The following is a 23,117-nucleotide window of genomic DNA, read 5'->3' as shown; positions in this document are numbered from 1 at the left end:
TCCCTACAACGCCGCTCTTACACCAGTCGCGGTGTTTGCTTGCCTCACAGCGTCCACTGCCCCTCAAGCCCAGGTGAGACACGGCTCCTGCTGGAAATTGACGAAGCGGCACCCGCGAAGCGGGTGCGGCAAGCTGTTGCCCTAAGTTCTGGTCTCCCAATCACAGGCTCCTCTCAGCACAATCACAACAGGTATCCCACTGGGAGGGAAGAAGCAGGGGGTTTTCTCCGTCAGGCGTCCTGTGGGGGCGGGGCAGACCGGAAGAGCGGACCAGGTGTTCTCGGGTCAGTCAGGCAGGGACTCCTGGGTGATTGAGTCCCTGCAACGCCGCTCTTACACCAGTCGCGGTGTTTGCTTGCCCCACAGCGTCCACGGCCCCTCAAGACCAGGTGAGACACGGCTCCTGCTGGAAATTGACGAAGCGGCAAGCTGTTGCCCAAAGTTCTGGTCTCCCAATCACAGGCTCCTCTCAGCACAATCACAAGAGGTACTCGTTTTACGGACCCTGAGAAAAATGCAAGGCTGAGTGGATCCACCTGGATTTGAACCCTTGACCTTCAGATGACACAAAGATCTCAAAAATGGATGCAGGAAATAAATGAGTTGTTTTACCATCTCGCCCCTTGATACAACCACACAAAATAAACAAGGTTATGCCTATGGAGGTTCTGTGGTCACCTCAAGAAAGCGTTGGGGCTTCCCCGAAATGTCCCCACACGCGGAGATAAAGTCTGCTTTGCTTACCTTTAGAATAAGGTGCTTCTCAGTTTTTAATATCCTTGCGTGTGTGTCAGTTTTCCTGCTCTGGGGATAGGAGAGGCTGTCCCAGCAGCGTATTACTGATGGCCAGTCCAAGGGAGTTTTCAGGGAACGCCAATATCTTTAAGATTGCTCAGTAACTTCAGCACCACTTACTGACACAATTCTAATTCTATTCTGCGTGTCACTCTGGCATTTTACATGCCATTTTTAGGCCTGGCCTAGGGAAAGTTTATAAAGATGTATGTAATCAATAAAATAAGACACAATTAAAGTACATATAAAGAGGAGCTTCGGTTCTGACATCTTTATTCACTGATTTATTCAACTGTCCTTCACATTTTGATTCCTCCCACCACAGCATACGACTCTGGGTTAGTCCACTTCAGCCACTGGCTTCTTGCATTGCGAGGCTTAACATGTGCCTGGTCACATCTAAACACATGCCTAAACAAAAATAAACGTCAGTATTTTACCCTTTTTTTTTGTTAGGAACACGTGTGTTTAAATTATTTCTTCAAGATAATATGATTCACAGCCAACAAAATTATTTTCCTCATGCCAACAAGAACCTGATTTTACTGGAATATGCATTAAAGCTAAAAAGGGATTCTGTATGTATTCTAGGTACCCCTGCATCTTAAGAACTACCAATACTGCTGTATTAAAATTTATATACGCTGGCTATCTTTAAAAAAAAAAAATAATAATATCTAACAAACGGCCCTGACATTTAGGCGGTTGTGTGATTTGCTTTTCTTTTTGTTCATATGTGTGCAAAAAGAAAATAATGCACCATCACACCAACTAGACCACGCCCATTACCAATGCTGCTTGTTCTCCAGCTCATGCTAGACATTGTTTTCCTGTTGCATCCCATCAGCCCCAGGAGAGACCAGCAGTCACCACGTTTCACCATGACCATCATCTCCTCTTCAGCTCACCTCCGAGCACCAAACCCACTCTTTGTGGGAGCACTGAAACAAACCATTTGAAAACACTTTTCTAATGTCACACTTCTGGTGTCCCGCCTGCCCGGCGCTGAGCCACGGTTAAGCGACAAATGCCCTGCATTATGCTTACTTTGGAGCTGAATGATGGGAGATTAGGGACTTGCTATACCCAGAGGGGTCATCAGTCAGAGATGTGAGGCAAACTGGTTGTCTAGTCTGTGTCACAGTCATGTTCAGAGCGCCCATCAGTGGGCAGCATGTTTTACATGGAAGTCTTAAAACACAAGGACACTAGCACCCGGCATACCTTTAGATACTCTAGCACGTATGCATGAGTACACCTGTGGGGGAAGAGGTCCCGAGCTAGCAGGAAAGGCCCCTAAATCTAAAGTCTTTATAATGATGCCGCTTATGACCAGTCAGCCCATGGAGAGCTTATTCATCTGTGGTGCACTTCAGGCAAACAAAACTCTGCAATGGTGTTAATCAATCAAGGCCAGTAATGGTTCAGATAGTGCTACCTTTCAACTATTGCTTATTTAGGAATGAACACTTGATGAAATCAAACAAACGAATGAAAACCATGGAGGGAACCTATCCTGATCCTCTGTCTGAGGTGTGCATTTCCTGTTTCAAACGCCATTTGAATTTCTCACGTAGTGTCAGATAACGTACAAATGCTGCAGGGTGCACACTGAGCGTCTGCTTGTGGAAGCATCTCTAGGCACACTGTGTTATGCATAGTGTGAATGGAAAGTTACCCCCCATTCTACTGCAAACTATGAAAAGCAGTTTACAGGCCGCATCTCAGATTACTGCAAACCTTGTATATGAAAATAACGTCACACTACACCTACCCCACCCACTATCTCACAGCCACAAACATCCCAACTGCTGCTCCGTAGGAAACGGCTCACAGTCCCCATTTCCAGAAAAATCGCCCCATGCACCCTCACCCTATGCCCTCCGAACCATCTCTCCCCCAAATAATCCAGCAAGGGCGTCCTAACTAAAGCGATAACCCTTTTCTCCTAGGTCTCACTGTAACAGGCAAATGGCGAAACGCCTGCCATTGACAATTTGTAAACACCTGCAGGTGTGTTTACTACTACGATACATAGAACGTTCAAGGACCGTGCACAAGTGGGAATCTGTGCACTTTCCGGGTGCAAGGCAGGCAGAGGTGAGTAAAGTCTCTACTCGGGAAGCCACAAACTACACTCCCCTCCCCCCAACTTAGAAGAGGCAACTAGAAGGATAGGCAGAGGCAAGGAGCAGTGGGCTAGAAAGGGAATGCTAGTAATGGAGCAGAGGTGAGTGGACTTCAGAGTGGAGGGAGACGCACAACATAGCATAGAAGGCTTAAGAACAATGTTCTAATAGGCTCCTGAGGCGGAAGTCGGGAGTATTTCTGTTCTTTTTTTATTTGCGCCGCATGCTCCATTTTTAAAATTGCACTTCGTTTTTTAAAAGTTGCTAAAGTTGCTCACCTCACTTCTCAGCCGATTAGGTGCTGGGCTCGGGAGGAATAACATGCACGCACTTGGTCTACCACAGTAGCGGGCAGACATATTGGGCAGGCATCACAGGTAGCGCGATAGTGGTTGGCTCCTCGGGGAACCGACTACTATCGAAGAGGTCTCAAAAGGCCTTTCCAATATAAAATCCGGGTCACCGAATGATTTGTGCCATCCAAAACATGGCTCTTCTAGCAACGAACTGTGCTCCTGCAATTTGCTTTATCCTTAAGTGCTATATATTAACTGGTACCATTCCCCCTACATGGAAAGAGGCGTTTGTTCGCCCTATATTAAAGAAACCTACAGCGGACCCATCAATCCTTAGCCACTACCGGCCCATTTACCTATTACCACTCTTGGGGAAACTGCTGGAAAGCATTTATTTATTTATTTTCAGAGTTTTATAGAGCGCGGACAAGACTCTTGTGGTATCAGAGCGCTTTACAGACATGGGAATAATGATAACATAAGTCCAAGAAGAGTACATATCTACATATGAGCTCCTACTTGGAACTCAATGAAATCCTGGATCCATCCAAATCGGGATTTCGACCAGGTTTCAGCACTGAAACCGTTATTCTGGCAGTGACAGATTCTCTCAGACAGACAATAGATCTGTGGGGCTCTGTGATACTGATTCTTCTAGATCTCTCCGCAGCTTTTGATATCATCTCTCACACAAAGCTGGCGGAGAGACTATCCTCTTGTGGTATCGCGGGGACAGCCCTGAAGTGGTTACAACATTTTCTGTCTGAGAGAACTCAAACTGTCAAGTTAGGACGCTATACCTCTGGTAAAATGTTTCTGGAGAAGGGTGTCCCGCAAGGCTCCTGTCCGAGTCCTACTCTTTTTAATATATATATGGCCCCTCTGGCAAGGATAGTCGAGCAGCTGGGTTTCGAGATCATCTCATATGCAGATGATACACAGCTTATGTTCACTATTGGAGCAAACCCAGAGCTAGACAAAATTCGTTTTGCCATAGACATGAAGGCGATCTCCGATTGGATGACAAGAAACTGCCTTCAATTAAATCCAGAAAAAACAGAGATTCTGTTAATGGGGAAAGCCTCGGACATTTGGTCAGACGATTGGTGGCCCGTCCAATTAGGCTCTGCTCCCACCCCAAACTCTCAGTAAATAAAATTGAACCGGACATTGACCATGAAGGACCACATTGCGGCCACGACCAGCTCATGCTACTATAGCCTAAGACTCCTTCAAAAAATACTCCCATTCATGCCTACCCTTCATCGAAGGACATTAGTGCAGGCTATGGTAACTAATCGTTTGGACTACGGCAATGCTTTGCTGTTTAACCTATAATTCCTTAAACAACAGAGGTCCTCTCTATATACAAAGAAAACTTCTCAAATACTGTCCCGCTAGGAGACTCAGATCTAGCTCACTGGGTCTTCTTCAGGTTCCTCGAATTCGTCTCACCCAGCCTGGGGGCAGAGCCTTCTCATATCTTGCCCCAGAATACTTTAACCAGCTCCCCCCGGCGCTGCGAGCAATCTCTAGTTACGGCATTTTTATAAAACAGCTGAAAGCCTTTTTGTTTTAATCTACTCTCCAGTCCTCTTCTGTGCTCCCTCTCCTCAGGATCCTATTCTTCTAGGTAGCGCCGAGATGCCCCAGGGTGAGTTGAGCGCTTTATAAACCAATTAACATAACATCATAACATAACCCGGTCCCCAGAGGAGAGGTAGGTGCCCTACTTTCAGACCCTACTCAAGAAAATGGTTTCTGAATATGAACAGAACTCCTCAATAGAAACTCCTTACACACGCAGAAGTTATTCTGAAAATCTGACAATGCCAGGGTCGGACTGGTTGGTCCATATGGCAATCAGGCAGTACCCGACTGGTCTGACAGGTCAGTGTGTGGGCAGGATTTTTGGCTGTTTGTGGGCCTGTTCTTTGGTCTGCTGTTCCCGTTTTTACTGCGGATTCCCTGATATTAAAACAACTACTGCCTGCAGCAAGCTCAAATCCATGCAGTATCTCATACCTTACAAAATACTTATATAAAAATAGTTACAAATTCAATACGGCCCCACTTAGCAAACAAAGCCCACTTTTATAGTTGCCAATTCACTAATGGGGGGGCTTTTATTTTTGGGCCAAGGCCAATTTTCTGCCCGACCCTGGACATGGCCGCTGTCCCTATGAACTAAAACGAGACACTTGGTGACCCTGGGAGTACATGGTGAGAGGCGTATGTAGGGTGGCAGGGAGCGACTGCAGGAGGAGTGGGGAAGAGGGTGGAAGGGGTGGTGACCTTTCTGCTGGCACCTCAGGTCACAACCATTTCATTCCACCACAGTATACTAAGAAGGCGGCGAAAGGGCCGCTCAACTCAAAAGAAAGCGCCCCTGCATAGATCATATTATGACAGAGAGGGGGGCGTGTTAACAGCCTACAGATACATAGGAGGGGAGGGGGGTGGCAGTGACTAACACCTTCACAAGTGACATTCCTCCTTCCCCCAGTGACTTTCTGGTGACACTGTGCCTCACCCGGGCTTCCTTCCTGTGGCAGGGCAGGGAGTGTGCGAGGTCTACAGTGCACAAACATCAGTGTGCGTCTAAAACAACAAACTTATCTGCGGAAGGACATGAAACCTCTTGAGGTCATTGGGGTTCTCTCAACTACACCGCGCCACTCAAAATTGTTCCTAAAACCCTTTCCCAACACCCGACCTTCCATACGAACAGCACAGACGCACGTTAATGGCAGTGCCCTTCGAACAAACTGTACTTCACTTTCCAAACTTGCACCTTCCGTACAAATTGCAGCTAAAGCATTAGACAGCACAGCTCATCAAAAGTGCACCCGAAACACTTTATAGCTAGCACCTTAAATAGAAACTGTACCAAAGCACTTCACTGAACGAGCCTAAAATAAGTGTAGTTAAAGAGTATTATAAATAGTATATTTAATAGAAATTGTACTTAAGCACTTTTCTTAAAGACCCCATCAAGTCAACTTTACCGAAAGCACTTTAATACAAACTGTACCAAAATATACTACAGGCAGTGTATTTTCTACAACATGTACCAAAGCACTTTAGACACCACCTTTCAAAAGGCACCCAAGCATTTTACAGTGTCTCCCTTTGTATGGTTCCTAGAGTTAACTGCTCCCGTGGGCGGTCGCTATTTCTCGCACTTGAACCTTAAACTGTGTAAAACCCTGCCTGAGCTTCACCCCGAGAAGCTAGCCACAGGTGACTGGCCACCTAACACAAAAATCTGAGAACCTGGTTGTTCTGACCGCTTCTCAATCCGCAAGCTGCTCATACCTTTTATGCCAAAGCGCTGGGAAACCATTTTTGGGTAGCTGTGCGCTATTCAAGATCGAATAATATTCAAGAAATAATGAATGATCAAGATGCGCTAGGCTAGATGCGAGGCTCTCAAAATACAACAACAATGAAAGCACTGTACATACAATGACGTGCCCAGGATGAGAGGCCAAATCGGATACAGGCAGGGTCACTGGACAAATGCGACTGCACGCTGTAAACATGAGCTTGCCACATATTTCAATTGCATAATCTTGACAAAAAAGTTTCTAGCTCCAGCAAATCAAAATTTAGTAAAACAATGCCACACCAGTCACTTTACAAATGTGAATTTGTCACCTTTAACCTGCTAATAATTAGCCAGTCTAAGAGGTGAATATGTTGACCACATGTGCGAGCACCCCTACTTAATGTAGTGGCTTTTGTTTTCAGAAATAAACAAAAAATGTTAAATACAATTCAAACAGGGCAGGCAGTACTATTGTCTGCCTTGATTGTTTTTCAAAACCAACAAATACAAATTCTTATTCACATTGCAGACAGTATACCCAAAGATGATGCAATTCCAACCAGGGCTCGGTCTTCAAAAGACTCAGAAATGTCTTGAGGTCACATGTGCTCAATGCTAATGTACATTCTAGTGAGTAATTTATATATCCAATATTACATGTACTACACTGTTCTGTAGAGCTGATTTTGATGGAAAGATGTGCATCATAACTTGTTTTTCCTAGCTGCACAATGTAGCCAAGTCCCTAGATATAAAGCACAGCAACTTCAATATTGCAAACGGTAAGCCACATTACCCAACCATCTATACACCTGTCACTGGAGCACCTGAACAGATCATACAAGAAGCAATCTAGTTCAGTTAGCCCCTATATAAATGCCTGTAGATTATAGAAGGTATACGAATAGAAGAGGAGGGGTGAAATAATACACACTAACATGGGATAGGGAGGAGAAAAGTGATTTGGAGGAAAGGAAGAGGAGAAAACGAGGGGGTTGAAAGGAATGCCGGGAGGTTGAAGGAGGAGAATAAGTTATTTGAACAGAATGTAAGGAAAGGCAGGTTATATGAGAAAAAAAAGAATGCGAGAAGCAAAAGATTAATGGATGGGGCGGAAAAGAGTCAGTGAGTACTGAGAGAAAGGGGGCAAGAAACACTAAATGAGGAAACAGCGCAATAGTCCGTCTTTCTAACAGGCAATGTATCCACTGTTGATGAAAAGAGACAGCATAGAGCTGACTCAGTGGAAAACTAGATTAATATTTTAATCTAGGCTTCTCCAACGAGTAACTCGCTAGCTACTGGAAGCTCTCCCGCAACCTGTTAGTAGATCTCCTGCGTGCAGCCTACCCTACTAAAATAGAAGCTTTTACTTAGTTGAAATAATATGTATACCAAACTTAAGAATGGTTATTTGAAGGGGAAAATATGTGTATTTTCAGAACTCATAGGATAATGGTTGAAGAAAAATGGCAACATTTCCAAAATATATTTATAAGTGATAAATGATGGCATTAAGTGACTATATGACTTAATGATGGCATTACGTGACTATTAAGTTTGTGCCAGGAGCAATGCAGTTATGGCTGTTATGTTTTGCCCATAAAGTAGCTTTTCAAATGGACAACATGTTTTTTAACTTTACTGCTGGCAACCCTGCTCGACTCACTGATGTGATCATTGCTAGTGATTTTTATATGGTGGCCACCAATGTAATCTAGCCTGATGTGGTCACTATTCGAACACTGATGATTTCCTTCGCCCATAACTAGCTCTTATCACGAACAGGTTAAAGACCCCGGATTTAAACATGATTGCATAGCTAAAACACAACACTTAGAATTGTGCTTTTTCAAAAGGGTATGGAAAAAAGGGTCGTAAATAAACTTGGGAGCTCTGAAGTAGAGGCAGAGAGAGGATCGGCTGGGCGGCTCAGGGTAAACCTGGAGACCACGTGAGTACAGTATACTGTACCTGGAGGGGGCAGTCCGGGTGGGGCAGGTAGGCCAGGGGGAGTTTTTAATTGGTCTACTTGGCTTTGGGAGAGTGGTGCTCGTACAAGAGAAAGTAAAATGAGAGACAGAGACTTACCGTCATGGCGGGGGTAGGGGCGCCCCCGTCTGTCCCTTTCCAGGCTCCTCTTGCCTCCGCCAACTTCACAGGGCTAGAAAGAGGGTAATAATCCGAAAGGGCGGAGGAAAGGCATAAGGAGAAGAGTGAACTTCACAATGATTCTCCCTTCGCCCCTAAAAGAGCTTTAGGCCTAAAAACTACACTTTTCCCTCCTCCCTCTTTACTTTCGGCCTTTTTTTTTCTTTTACTTTTTTGAACTTCCTGGGAGGGGCCGAACTGCCAATGGGAGCCGTGAGGTGGGCCGGGGAAGGAAATAAAAAAAAAATAAAGCAGGAAAATGACTACAAAATGGTTTAGGGGCCTGGCAGCCAATGGGAGAGGGGCGTGCTGGGGAGACGCAGCCAATGGAAAGAGGAAGGGGCGGAAAAAGCGGAGCTTAATTGGAGGAGGAAAGGGGCAGACAGCCAATGTGAGGAATCCGCAGCGGAAAAGGCGGAAGGAGCGTCCCGAGCGCAGGAGTGCGACTGTCCGCCAATGGGAGGAGACCGTGTTTTTTCTATGGACCGCCCCGTTTGTCTGGGAGGACCACCCTAGGAATGTACACAGGTGACTCCCTCCTGCTGTACAAACAAGGTGGGTGGGGGAGGGGAGAAGCCTGAAGGGCAGGTGTCATTTTCTCTGTAAATAACCCCTCCTTAATGATGCCCCTCCTTCCACCCAACCACACCCAGCAGCGCTCCTATCAAAGACGGTGCACTCAGCTAGTGGGGTCAGCAGAGGGTTAATGTGCCTGCTGCAGGGCAAGAGATCATGTGGTTATCGGAACCCACTAGTTACCGAGGCATACCCTAGTAAATAACGTGGCGTGTAACTATTTCTACTGTGTTGCTCATGTGCAATCTGAGGTCGATACGTTCCAAACCAGTTATGATAGCTCTGTGGGTTACTGTGACAAATGTGCAAACAGGGGGGGACAGATTACAGGTCCAGTATCATAGCTCAGTGGATTGATGTACCTGCTGCAGTAATCATGTGCCACCTGGTGGTGGTGGTGGTAAGTTACTATGTTCCTCCCGCAGGATGATAGCTCAGTTGGGTAGGGTGCGCACAGCAGTGGTCAAATGCTTATTTTATCTGCATTTACCCATATTTCTTTTGGGTTTTGAGAAAAAGTGAAGCTGCAACTAGTATATTCCTGCATATATTGAAGCAATAAATGTTCACACTGGAATGCCTGATGGGTGTTGCAGCTACATGCACCCATGTGTAATCCATCTCTACATTCATATGAAAATATGAGCATTGTAGCTCACATCGCAGCTGTGTAAGCTTCTTTAGAACGTTTTCTCCTGATTTTAAAAGCCCCTACTGGCTTAGCAGCCTCGATAGCAGTAAGAACTCACGAAAACAAGCTTATTTTCCGTTTTAACTGTATTTAAAAATAAATGCAGACAGGAATATATGGTTTTGGAAAACTGGGAGCCTTAGTTATATCATGTAAGTTCATTTGTAAACACTATTCTATAGAGCGGATAAGATCCAAGTGAGCGACAGAGCCTTTTCACACAAGAGCAAACTATCAGGCCCAGGGTATATTCCGAGAACCAAATAAAACCCAAATAGAAAATAATATCATACAATAGAAACAAATGACATGTGGCATAGCTGTAATAATATTTAAGACACACGCGAAGTGTGCTATGCTCCTAGCGATGAAAGGCCAGTGGTGAATCTCTCCTTAAAATCCAAAGACAAAGGTCTTTTTGAGCCCTGGAATTTCAAGTGGGGAATCTCACTTCTCGTTTTTGCTGGTCACCGAGACAGCCAGTTTCTGGACTAGATATATTGGGAGACCAGAGTGAAGTGTTTTGTGGGTAAAAAAACGACTATATTAAACATACTTTTTGCTTTAATGGACATCCACTGTAGTATGATGAAGGCTTAAGAGATATGTTAAAACTTTCTTGTGCCAGTAGGTAGCGTAGCTGCTGTGTGTAATGGCACTTTAGCCGGGGCCAGGGGTAATTTAGGAAGTCCTACAAGTACTGATTTTCAGCAGTTTATTCTTATAGTACCAGAGCTGAAATCCCTTTCAGCTAACTTTCTGGGATGAAAGATTTAATTTCTCATCTGAGCCTGAGATGATGTTATTTCTCCATACCCGAAGTGTTGATGTATGCTTGTAGGTTCAGATTTTCAGCAGGAGTTGGTGGTCCTTAGCATAATAGTGGCGATTCTTCATTTGAGTACTTAAGGGTGTAGGCAGTTTCCATATAAAGATTTAAAAAAGTGAGGGAATTAAATAATGGACCCTTTAGGATGGATCACTTAGGGGGAGTAAGTGGGAGTTATCACTTAAGGCAAGATAAGAACCAGGTGAGAACATCTCACTTCAATGCTATTCTGTCCGTCAGGAATTCCAAGGACGGTGAATTAATTTACTATACAGAAATGCTGACAATCGGCCCAGGAGGACGAGGAGGCAGAAATCCTACTGATCTAAAATGGTAAGACCTGCGTCACCAATTTTTAGCATAGCGGTTTCCATGCTGAGTCCAGTCCTAAAGCCAGAGTGAAGCATTTCAAGGTCATTGTCAGATAGGAAAAGTTTGAGTTGAGATTCTGTGCAGCTTTCCAGCATTTTCACACAGCTAGGAATGTTTGAAACAGGAGGGACAATTCTCACATCACCCGGGTGCATTCCGAGGCAACACAGTTTTCCAAATTGTGGGTAGCCTGAATTGTCGGCCACGTCTGGTAGTGCTTAAGGACGATCCATCAAAATTGCTTAATCACAATCTGACTGTCAATGAGTTCAATGAAGGATCTGCCCGACAGGGACGGTACTCTGCTGGCCCCACCACAGATCCAGTATCATTGAATGTCAACGTTAGTGCCTTGCGCCGCCATTCTTTGCTCCGGTTGCGCCCATCCTACTACATAATATAATTTACGTGTTGGACCATATTCCCCGGGGTGTGTGCAATTCATTTTTTTTTGTCCAATTGATTTGGTTCACCCATCTGAGTACTCCAAGTCCGCCTTATTTGTGTTCTCCTGAAGATGACCTTTTAGAATGATTGATAAGTCAAAATGCCATCAACACGATACAAACAGGCAACGTTTAGGTCTTAAAAATTCATAATGGTGTAAATTTCATCTAGCCATACATCTCAAGATGTGCCCCGATATTTGTAAGCTGTAACATATATGTATATACTTATGTTCTGTTTTTGTTGTGTGAGCACTGGGAATATCGAGCACTAGTACACATCTTGAAACTTTTTGTTATATTTACATGTTTTTTGATTTTCTTTTAGGCTAGTCATACTGTGCGGTTTCATTAACCAAGAGGGTGGTCACATGCATCTGAGACAGCACTGGGAAGATGACTTGGGTACACCGTTGTCTGACGCAGCTTGGAAGAGTGCACTGGAGATTGTAGAGTGGCAGTCTAGCTTTCACGCTACGTCACCACGTAGCGTGAACGAAGGCCATCTTGGATTCGCGCGAGTCGGGTGCCGGAGCGGCAGATAGGCAGCAGCTTGCTCAGCGCTCTCCGTGAGAGAATGTAAATGAAGAATAAATAACCTCAGAACCTCCACCCTGCTTCTTGTCAACATTACAGAAACCCACAACATTACAGTGGCGACGAGGTTGGGGACCCGGAAAATAAAAAGAGAGGACCCACGGAAAGACCCGAAAAGGAGGGTGTAACAGTAAGAGGAAAGGGCCCCATGTGCAAGGGAGGCCAGCATACCACGGAGAGCGCGGCAGTAGCACCAGGATACAGGCACAGAGGAAAAAATCAGCTGCATCAGGTACCAGAGCAGTACCGGATAGGGGGACCCCCCAAATTTGAACAGATACCCTGGCGGAACAAAGGAGCGTTGACACAGGAAGTGTAGAGAGCCCCCAAGTGCATCCAGTACAGGGAGGAGAGAGCAGCGCACTGGGCAGCCCCAAGAGCCCGAACACAGCGCCAGGAAAACGCGAGACCATGTGTGCGCAATCATCTTCTGCGATAGTCCAATACCATTCCTGCCCAAACCAGGAGAGCCCCTAATGAAGTTGGATGACTGGAGGCAGTATATCCTCAAGAATATAGACGTCTTGGAAGACGAGAATGAAGAAACATTCACAAGCATAATGAAACGAAGGATATTACCGCATAACTTAGACCCAGAAGGGATCAGGGTATTCAAGAACCTAGTACCCAAGCCCAGGCAAAGCTCAGATGACGACATGTTTGCACATGCCATAGAAGAACTCAATGAACACTACCGGCCGGCAGTGTGTGTGTCTATAGATCGCTACAACTTCCAGCAAAGAAAGCAAGAAATGGGAGAATCAGTAGACGAGTATGTGGCGGCGTTAAAGAAGTTGGCGTCGACGGGCAAATTCGGCACACTCCATGATGAGTTCATCAAGGATCAGATAGTGATGCACACGACGAACAAAACGGTGCAAGATAAGCTATGGGCGAGTGGTGACGCCTCGCTGAAAGAAGTGATTGCGATAGTGAAAAAGGCTGAACTGGTAAAGAGATGTGCAGACGCGGCGAAACGAGAACCGATGGCGAGGCCTATGGAGAACAGGGTGGAAGACGAAGAACCCAAAGGATGGAGCAAAAACGCCGGGACTCCCAACAGAGGACCTAGCAAGTGGCCGGGGAAACCGGGACCACAAGGAAAGCAGCAGAAGGGAACCAGAAACTCATGTTATCGCTGGGGCAGTACCGCCCATGAAGCATATGATAGGAAATGTCCAGCGTTCCGAGCCAAGTGCATGTTTTGCGGCATAGTGGGGCATTACGAGAAGGTGTGCAGGAGGAAAGCTGTCCGCAACATATAACAGAAATGAACCTGCGGCTGCTGACAATATGTGCTCCCACTTCCCCAACCCTCCCCCCCTCCGCTCCTAATCTTTCCAGCTTCTGTCCTCTGCCCTCGCTTGCGCCTGTCCTTTGTCCCCACCCTGTTTTTCTGTGAACCTCTTCCCTCGCCACCTGAGACTGAACTATTTTGTATGATGCCCGATGGAGCTACCTGGTTTTAGCTATAGGGAAGATGGGCCGTGGATTCCCTCCATGGTCGTCACCTACCCAGTCTGTTTTTAGACAGACTTCCTTTCGTCTCTACAGTTGTCTCTTCCCTTATCCTCACTCTCTCTCCTCCCCTAGCCCCCACTACTTTATCTCTCCTTTCTCTCCTCCCCTAATGTAATGCTGACTGTTCTATTTAATGTTTACTTGTTGTTCTTTTTCTGGTATATTGTCGAACCACATTGTTGCACTTCCTTTCGTCTCTCCTGTCGTCTCCTCCCGCTTCCTCCATCTATGTTTGTCTCTACTTCCCTCCTCTCTCAATGTATTGAGACCTAACTATTTTGTCTGATGCCCGATGGAGCTACCTGGTTTAGCTATAGAGGAGATGGGCCGTGGATTCCCTCCTTGGTCGTCACCTACCCAGTCGGTCTTTAGACAGACTTCCTCGCGTCTCTACGGTTGTCTCTTCCCTTATCCTCACTTTCCCTCCTCCTCTAACCCCCACTACTTTCTCTCTCCTTTCTCTCCTCTCCTAATTGTATTGCTGATTGTTTGATATAATGTTTACTTGTTGATCTTTTCTGGTTTATTGTTGAACCAAATAGTTACACTTCCTTTCGTCTCTCCTGTCGTCTCCTACCGCATCCTCCCTCTATTTATGTCTCTCCTTCCCTCCTTTCTCAATGTATTGAGACTGAACTATTTTGTCTGACGCCCGATGGAGCTACTTGGTTTAGCTATAGAGGAGATGGGCCGTGGATTCCCTCCTTGGTCGTCACCTACCCAGTCGGTCTTTAGGCAGACTTCTTTTCGTCTCTCCTTATTGTCTCTTCCCTAGCTCCTATCCTCTCTCCCCTGAATCTCTCCCCTTGTCTGCCCTGGGATCACACCTTACTTGACTTTGGATGTTGCCTTGGCTCGTCTACCGGTTTGTGTCCCCATCACCCTTCCTCTCCTCTTCCGATGCTGTGTCTCTCACCCGACCCTCCCCTTTCCCGCCCTCATTATCTGTCTACTTCCCGTGCTCCAACCCCCCTCCCCGGAATCTCTCACCTTGCCTGCTTTTCCCCTTACGTATTTGTGCTTATTGTTTATCTCGACCTTACATGTAACTATGTTGCCATTCTCTAAGAACTGTGTAACCTTTGTAATGATGTAACCTGTAACTATGATCTGATGCTCATGTAAAGCGCTCTGATACCTCCGGGTCTAGCCAGTGCTATATAAAACTTTTAAAATAAATAAACATGGTGAAGTACGTTGACCCAGATCAGGAAAATGCCGACGATGGAGGTCAGGAGGAAGAGGACTCAATACTATGCATAGAGGATTAAGTGCTGGGGGTGGACATCCGGAGATCGAAGAAACCGCTGCTCGATATGTTAATAGGAGGAGTACTGATCAGCATTGTGGCGGACTCAGGATCGCCATACACAATTGTACAGAGAGCGGTTTGGAACGAGAAGTTCAAGCCTCAATTGGGACCAAGATTGGAACCACCTGACATAAGGCCTGTCTCGTACACAGGAAATCTGATCCCAATGGTGGGGTATCGACCCTTAAAATTTGAATTCAGGGGGCGGAGCGCGGACTGCAAGTTATACGTGGCAGAAAAGGGCCCATCCTTCCTGGGTTGGATGGATCAGGGAGATCTGGGCATAAAGTTGGACCCAGGTGGAGCCGTACAAGTGTTGATGACGGCCCCGGAACAATGGCCGGACTTAAAGAAACTGAAAAGGGACTTCCCTAAGGTGTTTGGCGGGAAAGTGGGGAAGCTGGAGAAGTTCATGCACAGAATAATTCTTAAGAACGACGCCACGCCTGTTTCACATAAGGTACGGAACGTCCCTATTGCAGTGAGGGATGCAGTGCAACAGGAATTGCGGGAGCTGGAAAAGAATGGAATAATCGGACCAATAACGTGCGCACAGTGGCTGGCGCCCCTGGTGGTAGTAATGAAGCCCAACGGCAAGGTCCGGCTGTGTGTGGACCTGCGCGAACTGAACAAGAGCATTGTGGTGGAGAAGTTCCCGCTACCCCGCATCGAGGAAATGTTAGCCAAGACCAAGGGCATAAAATGGTATTCCACCATCGACTTGACGTTGGCGTATCATCAGATAGCGCTACACCCGGAGAGCAGGAAATTGACGTCATTCATAACGCCCTATGGGTGTTACCAATCCTGCAGGATGCCATTTGGGCTTGCCTCGGCAGCGGCCGTTGTCCAAAAACTAATGCACCGTCTCTTTAAAGACTTAGAAGGCATCCAATACTTCCAGGACGATATTCTGGTAATGGGCAGAGACCAGATTAATCATGACATGAAGCTAACCAAGGTACTGACTGTGCTGGAAGGAAAAGGACTAACTGCGGAATGGGAAAAGTGCCGTTTGGGAATGGCTTCGGTCACCTACCTCGGACACGAAATTGGAGAACAAGTTATCACACCAAAAAGGGATAACGCGAAGGCCATATGTGACGCTCCACCGCCCTCCAGCAAGGAAGAAGTCAGGTCCTTCCTTGAGATGGCAGAGTATTATAGCAAGTTGGTGCAACACTTTGCCACCAAGACCCATCAAATGAGACAACTCACGAGAGACAAGATGACGTTTGCATGGATGGAAGAAACGCAGAAGGAGTTCGACAGCATCAAGAAAGACGTCAATCAGGCCATACCACTGCAGGGGTATGATCCCATTAGGCAGAAGATATTGACGACGGATGCCAGTGGCAAGGGACTGGGAGCAGTCCTAATGCAAGTAAGGAGCAGCGGAATCACAGAGACATTGAGCTTCGCATCCAGGGCCCTGACAGACACGGAAAAAAAGTTCAGCGTCATCGAAAAGGAAATGCTAGCGGTAGTGTGGGCCATGGGCAGGTTTCGCCAGTTCTTGTGGGGCACTCGATTTCAGTTGAAAACAGACCATAAACCGTTGGTAAGAATACTCACGTCTAGTGGACATGCTAGTGCCACCCCCAGGATAGCAAAAATGACCCTGAAATTATTGGAATATCGTTACGACGTGGAGTACATTCCAGGTAACAAGAACAAGGTGGCCGACTACCTGAGTAGAGCTGCGGCAATGAAGGAAGCCACTGGTGGGTCGGAAATGAGCGAAGAGATGGTTGCGGCGATGGGAGACCCAGAAACGGTCATAAGCAAACAAGAATGGATGGAAGCGTACAGAGAGGACTTGCACATCCAAGAGGTGATGGAACACATAACGGGCGGATGGCCTGAGAAAAAGCATCTACGGGAGAACATAAGAAAGTACTATGAAGTGAGAGACAAATTGTCCCTGGATGACAAGGGAGTGTTCATTTACAGAGGAGATAAGGTGGTGCCCCCGGAGGGGTTAATCCCCAGGCTGTTGGCAATATTGCATGAAGGCCATCTGGGAATTGTAAAGACCAAGCTGAGGGCCAAACAAGGATACTGGTGGCCAAGCATGGACATACAAACAGAAAGATTTGTGAGAGAGTGTGACCAATGCCAGTGAGCTGACAAAACATTGACGACATTGAGACCAGCCTTGGGAAAATTCTCTACCCCGAAGAATCCATGGGAGAAACTCTCCATTAACATATTGGGACCAATACTGGACGATCAAGGAACTCCAAAATATATATGCGCCACTGTGGACAGATATTCCAAATGGCCGGAAGTACATGTGCAAGAGGAGATGAGCACAGAAATTATCCTCAAGTTCCTCACAGCGACGTTCCTCAGGGAAGGCATTCCCAAGTCCATATTGAGTGACAACGGTCCTCAATTCACATCAGAAAAATGGTTGAACTATATGGAGAGAAATGGAATCGCATCCAAACACACGTCCATATATCATCCAGCGGGAAATGGACAAGTGGAACGCTTTAACAGAGTGCTAATGGGATCCATCCAGGCAGCCATCATGATGGGTAAGGACTGGGAAAAAGAGATCACGCACATGATTTGGGCTTACCGCATCACACCCACGAGTACAGGATACAGCCCCTTCCAGATCCTGAGAAGCAGAGACCCCTTCACAAAGGACAATGTCGCCTGGAAGGAAAAGACGGTGACAAGTAAATGGTCCCCGGCTGTAGTACAGAGTAATCTGGAAAGGGCACAAAACATCTATACTGAACATTACAACAAAAGGAAGAATGTAAGAGACACATCCTTGGAGGAAGGAGAATGGGTTAGGGTCAAACTGGCGGTGTTACAGAAGAAAGGTGACAGCAAATACAGCCGACCCTTACAAGTCAAGGAAGTATATGACCGAGCGGCATTGCTCAGCGATGGGAACGTAATTGTCCCAAGACCGCATGGCCCGATGTAACAAGATTGTACAATGCTTCCCCGAAGATCGGGAACCGAGGGTGTCAGGCCAAAGCACACCGGGGAATGACAACAGCACACAAGGAGACGCGGAAACGACAGAAATGGAGTTGGAACAAGAAGGCTGTGGAAGTCCCAGAGCAGAGGTACACGACTGAGAAGAAAGAGAGCCTTCATACAGAGCGAGCCAGTGTATTCAAGAAGGTAAAGAGACTGGGTCCATGAAGGTTGACGGGAGAGAACAGACTTCCACCCCGGTAAGACTAACCAGGGGGGGCAGGGTGATTGTGAGACCTGCCAGGTTCAGAGACTATGAGATGGGAGAAGGAAAGTAAACCCCCCAAAGACCACTCCTCATTGTGTGATGAAAAGGGGGAGATATGTAGAGTGGCAGTCTAGCGTTCACACTACGTCACCACGCAGCGTGAACAACGGCCATCTTGGATTCGCGCGAGTCGGGCGCCGGAGCGGCAGATAGGCAGCAGCTTGCTCGGCGCGCTCCGTGAGAGAATGTAAATGAAGAATAAATAACCTCAGAACCTCCACCCTGCTTCCTGTCATCATTACAGAAACCCACAACATTACAGCGATCACCGCCATGGTGTCCAGGAATGCTCGCTGTAAGCTTATTCAGTTCTTCTACTTACACAGGGCATATCTTTCCCCCTGGCACCTGCATACCATGTTTCCTGATGCAGAATAAGCCAATACTCGATGCAGGATTCTTCCACATGATCAGGACTTGCCCGACGTTAATACAGTACTGAGCCATTGTCCTCTAGGTCATTTCCCGGGCTACTGATCAGAACTTTGCTCTTACTCCCGAACTCTGTTTATTGGGCCTGCATGACGGTAGTGTGGCTTGGAAGATGACGAATAGATTTACAGACTTGGCTTTTTCTCTTGCTCACAGACAACTGACGATGAGCTTGGATTAGCCTGTAGCCCTGTTGTTTATAGATGGGGGTTGGAGTTGGTAAAATGGGCGGAGTGTGAGAGGGAGGCGATCCAAAAGGAAGAGAATAGGGGTGTAAGTAAAGTGCTGATCTTGAGGGGGGGCGTGGCTTGGCGCGCGGCAAGATGGCAGCGTAGTCGAGCTGCTCTGCCGGCCGTCCCAACGATATCCTACATTATCCTGCCCATAGTGAGCTGGTGGTGATCGGCCGAGGTGAGGCCAGTGTTGTGTGACCTCTCTGCCGCCGCTGGCTGAAATTCCAGAGGCGGACAGTGCTGGACGACGGAGTAACTGCCCCCCGGTGCCTCGTCTGTGGCGCGGTTTCGGAGCGGCTGGAGCCCGGTGGCCGCGGAGTTCTGTGGTCGCCTGCCCCTTCCTGGGCCACTGGTATCGTGCTCATCGAGGCGGGGGACGGCGGGGAACAGGTGGTGCAGTGTTCACGTGCCCCCGTCTCCCGGGCCTGAGCTGCGGCAGGACGAGGGTCGGAGCGGACCTTGAGTTTGGGGGACGCCGGTGTGAGGAGCTGCAGCTGGGCGGTCCTGAAACTAGAGCGCCCGGCCCCGGCGGAGGCCGCTAGGCCACGGGGCCGTTGTCATCTCTTCAGAAGCTGCTGTACTGTACCTACCTTCTGGCGCTACCTGGGACCCGCGCTGGATTTCCTCGCGCTGCAATCGCGCCTGTGGGGATATTACCTCTTTGTGTGCTGGGACACGTGTGGACAGGCCGTACTTCCCCGAGGTGGCAGAGGGACGCGTGAGGAGGTGAGCGGGGAGCTAGGGAGGATATACGGCGGTGGGGCTCGCCGCGCCGCGTGGATCCCTCTACATTGACTGTTCTGTGTCCTGCTTGGGGGGCGCTGGAGTGGCGTGATTGTATATGGCAGAAGCTCTGTCCCTAAACTACGCGGTGGGCATTATTGGCTGGTGAGAACCCTCCCGCCGGCAGGACTGACCTTGGCGACGCTCTGCCCACGGTGCTTTGTATCTCGGGCCGGGTACTGAAGTGGTGGCTCACCTGAGGTTGGAGGTGCCCTTTGGAGTGCTGCTGGACTTGAGAGCGTCGCGGGGGGGCGGGCCGCGGCCCCGTGGAGGCGCCATGGGCAAACCGGACAGGGCGCAACCTAAGCTGTCCTTTGAGCTTCGCAAGGGCAATAAGCAGCCCAGCCTGGATCCCCCTGCGCGGGATGGGGCCCCCCCACCTCCGGGGCCCTCCACGCTGGAGACAACCTTGGTCGCCATCCAGGCGAGCTTGCAAGCGATAGATGGCAAGATCGAAGCCCTCAATGTACGTATGGACCAATTCTCGGCCAAACTCGACAAGCAGGCCACGCGCCTTGGTGAGGCGGAGCAGAGGATCACGGATGCGGAGGATGGTCTGCAACAAGTCGCGAGCAAGACTTCGGAGATGGCCAAACTACTGGAAATCATACAAGCCAAGAACGAGGACATCGAAGCACGCTCCAGGCGCAGTAACATCCGCGTCCTGGGCCTGCCAGAATCGACCAATGTGGGGCGGTTAGAGGACTATGTAGAGACCATGCTGCGGGAGATCTGTGGAGCTGACGACCTGTCCCCCATGTTTGCGGTCGAGAGAGCCCATCATTCCTTGGCAGCTCGTCCTCTTCCGGGTGCACCGCCGCGGCCTATCATTATCAGGCTCTTGAACTACAGGGATCGGGATACGGTGCTCCGCATCACTCGCCAGAAGGGCAAGGTCATCTATCAGAACAACCAGTCATCCTTCTATCCCGACTTCACTGCTCAGGTGCAGGCGGCGAGAAAAGAATATCAATCTGTGAAGCGTCTACTCCAGCGGGAGGAAATCCCATACGCCATGCTTTATCCTGCCAGGCTTCGCATCGGGGAATTCGATGGAGGGAAAATATTCGCCACCCCCAAACAAGCGATGGCATATGCTAAGACTCTCCAGAAGCGCCGCCGATCTTCGGATGTGACATCGGATGTTGACGACTGACCGTGGGTATGAACTAGTCCTTGCTGTGGATGTGGCGTCTGCGCCTCTTGAGGTTTGCTATGTTGGCAGGTCGGGGTGGATTGGGCACTCTATCAGTTTCATCGATTGACCTTCCTCCTATGAGTGCCTCCCCCGATTGCCTTTTGGATTGCACCGGGGGCGACAGTATTGCGCACTGTGGGACTATGTTGCGCAAGTTTGTGAGACAGGTGTCTGCCTTTTCGGGGTTGGTCGCTGACTTTGCACAAGCTGTTGTGCTCACTGGGCATGGTCATTTGATTGCGGGGGCCCACTTCCGCCATGTGTTGGGAGTGTGCATTGCCTCCACTGCCCCCAATGGGTATGACCCAAATGCAGAACTGTTTGTTGTGTTTTGATGGGAGGGTTGGGGGGAGGGCACATGGGTCTTTGGCGGGTTGGGGTTGCCAAAGTGGGAGGGGGAGGAGGGGCGGGTCTCCTTATCTGCTTGAGAGACTGTACTGCGCATTCTATTCACCTGTTCGTACTTTTGCTATCAATGTGGAAATGTGTTGAGATGCACAGCGACGCTGGTTTGTGGTTGACCAAGAGGCTCCCAGATGGTGGGAGACCGGTATAACTGCGTCACCTGGAACGTAAGGGGCCTTAACACACCCAAGAAAACGAGACAAGTACTTGCCCATCTGGACAGGCACGGTGTGCACATTGCGCTCCTGCAGGAGCCGCACTTAACTGCGCAAAATGATGGCTCCATTGCACGTAGATGGGCTGCGTATCGTTTGGCCTCCTCTTATTCTAATTATGCTCGGGGGGTTCTTATCCTTATCAAAAAGGGTGTACACTTTCTCCCGCTAGACTCCTGCACAGACCGGGAGGGCCGCTGGGCTGCTGTCAGAGGCACACTGGGAAGGACAGCTGTTACTATTGTTAATATATATGGCCCTGTCGTTGACGAACCAGCGTCGCTGTCTTCTCTGTTTCAGATGCTGCGCACGTGGCTGGAGACGGCCTTAGTAATAGGTGGAGACTTAAATACACATCTAGATCCGCACGTAGACAAATCCCCCTCGGCTAGTAGCCGTATGTTGAAAACTGCTGCTTGCATCCGTCAATTTATGGAAGAGATGGGACTGGTGGATGCATGGTGTCTGCGCCATGAGGGTGTTCTTGAGGGTACACATATTACGCCTTCACACAACACATGGTCCTGCCTAGATTATTGGCTTGTAGATAGCTCAACCAACGGGTGGGTCACTGACGCCTACGTGCTTCCCAGGACACTATCGGATCACAATCCGGTCATGCTTCAACTTCAGCTCCCTCACACGGTACGACCCCCGTTCACATGGCGGTTCAGGGCGGATGCTCTATTAGATCCAGTTTTCGCGGACACTCTCCATAAAGCAATAGTACAGTACTTCGACCAGAATGTAGGGACGGTGGAGAGTGCGGCCACTTTATGGGAAGCCTTCAAGGCCACTATTAGGGGTGTCTGCATAGGCACGACAGCTGGCATCCTGCGTGACTTAAGAGAACAGCTGAGGAAAACGGAATCCAAGCTGCGTGACCTGGAAGCCTCGTATGACGCACTCCCTTCACTTGACACACTAGCAAGCATACGGGAATACACTGAGGAGTACAGTACCCTGGCGGAGTCAGAAATGAAGTACATCTCCAAACGCCACGTAGCGAGGGCATACGGGGAGGGGGGCAGACCGGGTAGGGTACTAGCCAATCGTCTCCGGGAGCGGGAGAGTGCACCCCCATAGATTACATAGAAGATGTAGACGGCATCAGACATCACACCACTGACGCTATACTGGGGCAATTTCACACCTTCTACGAACGCTTATACACCTCCAGGGGCGACACTTCCGATGCGGACATGGCTGACTACTTACAAGACACTGCCTGTGCCTGGTTGTCAGACGCCCACAGGAAATATCTGGATCTGCCTATAGATGAGGCGGATGTCCGAGAGGCTATTTTTTCTCTGCCGAATAAGAAAGCACCAGGCCCAGATGGACTGACGGCAGAATTCTATAAACCTTACGCAGACATCCTGATACCCAACATATTGGCCATGTACGCGGAGGCACACGAGGTAGGCTATCTCCCACTGTCACTGAGGCAGGCACTGATTGTCACTCTCTTGAAGAAAGACAAATCTCCCTCAAGTTGCGAATCCTATCATCCACTGTCCTTGATCAACATTGA

The 23,117-nt window shown here is 48.4% G+C and overlaps 1 protein-coding gene across 2 annotated transcripts in view; it reads right to left on the bottom strand.

Annotated features, from left to right (window-relative positions):
• TRIOBP (TRIO and F-actin binding protein) overlaps positions 1–23,117 on the bottom strand; it is a 246,669-nt gene that overhangs the window by 177,471 nt on the left and 46,081 nt on the right. The window contains exon 1 of one of the 2 annotated variants that reach the window (XM_078684100.1): positions 8,643–9,011. The exons of the other annotated variant lie outside the window; for it this stretch is intronic. Within the exon in view, the coding sequence (XP_078540226.1) occupies positions 8,643–8,648 (6 nt within the window). The 5' untranslated portion in view covers positions 8,649–9,011. Of the gene's footprint in view, positions 1–8,642; positions 9,012–23,117 lie in introns of those variants that run through there. 2 annotated transcript variants of the gene reach the window in all.

This window comes from Lissotriton helveticus, chromosome 1_1 (genome assembly GCF_964261635.1).
Source record: "Lissotriton helveticus chromosome 1_1, aLisHel1.1, whole genome shotgun sequence".
Lineage (NCBI taxonomy): Eukaryota > Metazoa > Chordata > Amphibia > Caudata > Salamandridae > Lissotriton > Lissotriton helveticus.
Note: the sequence above shows the minus strand (reverse complement) of the source record. Positions and strands in the feature narration are given on the sequence as shown.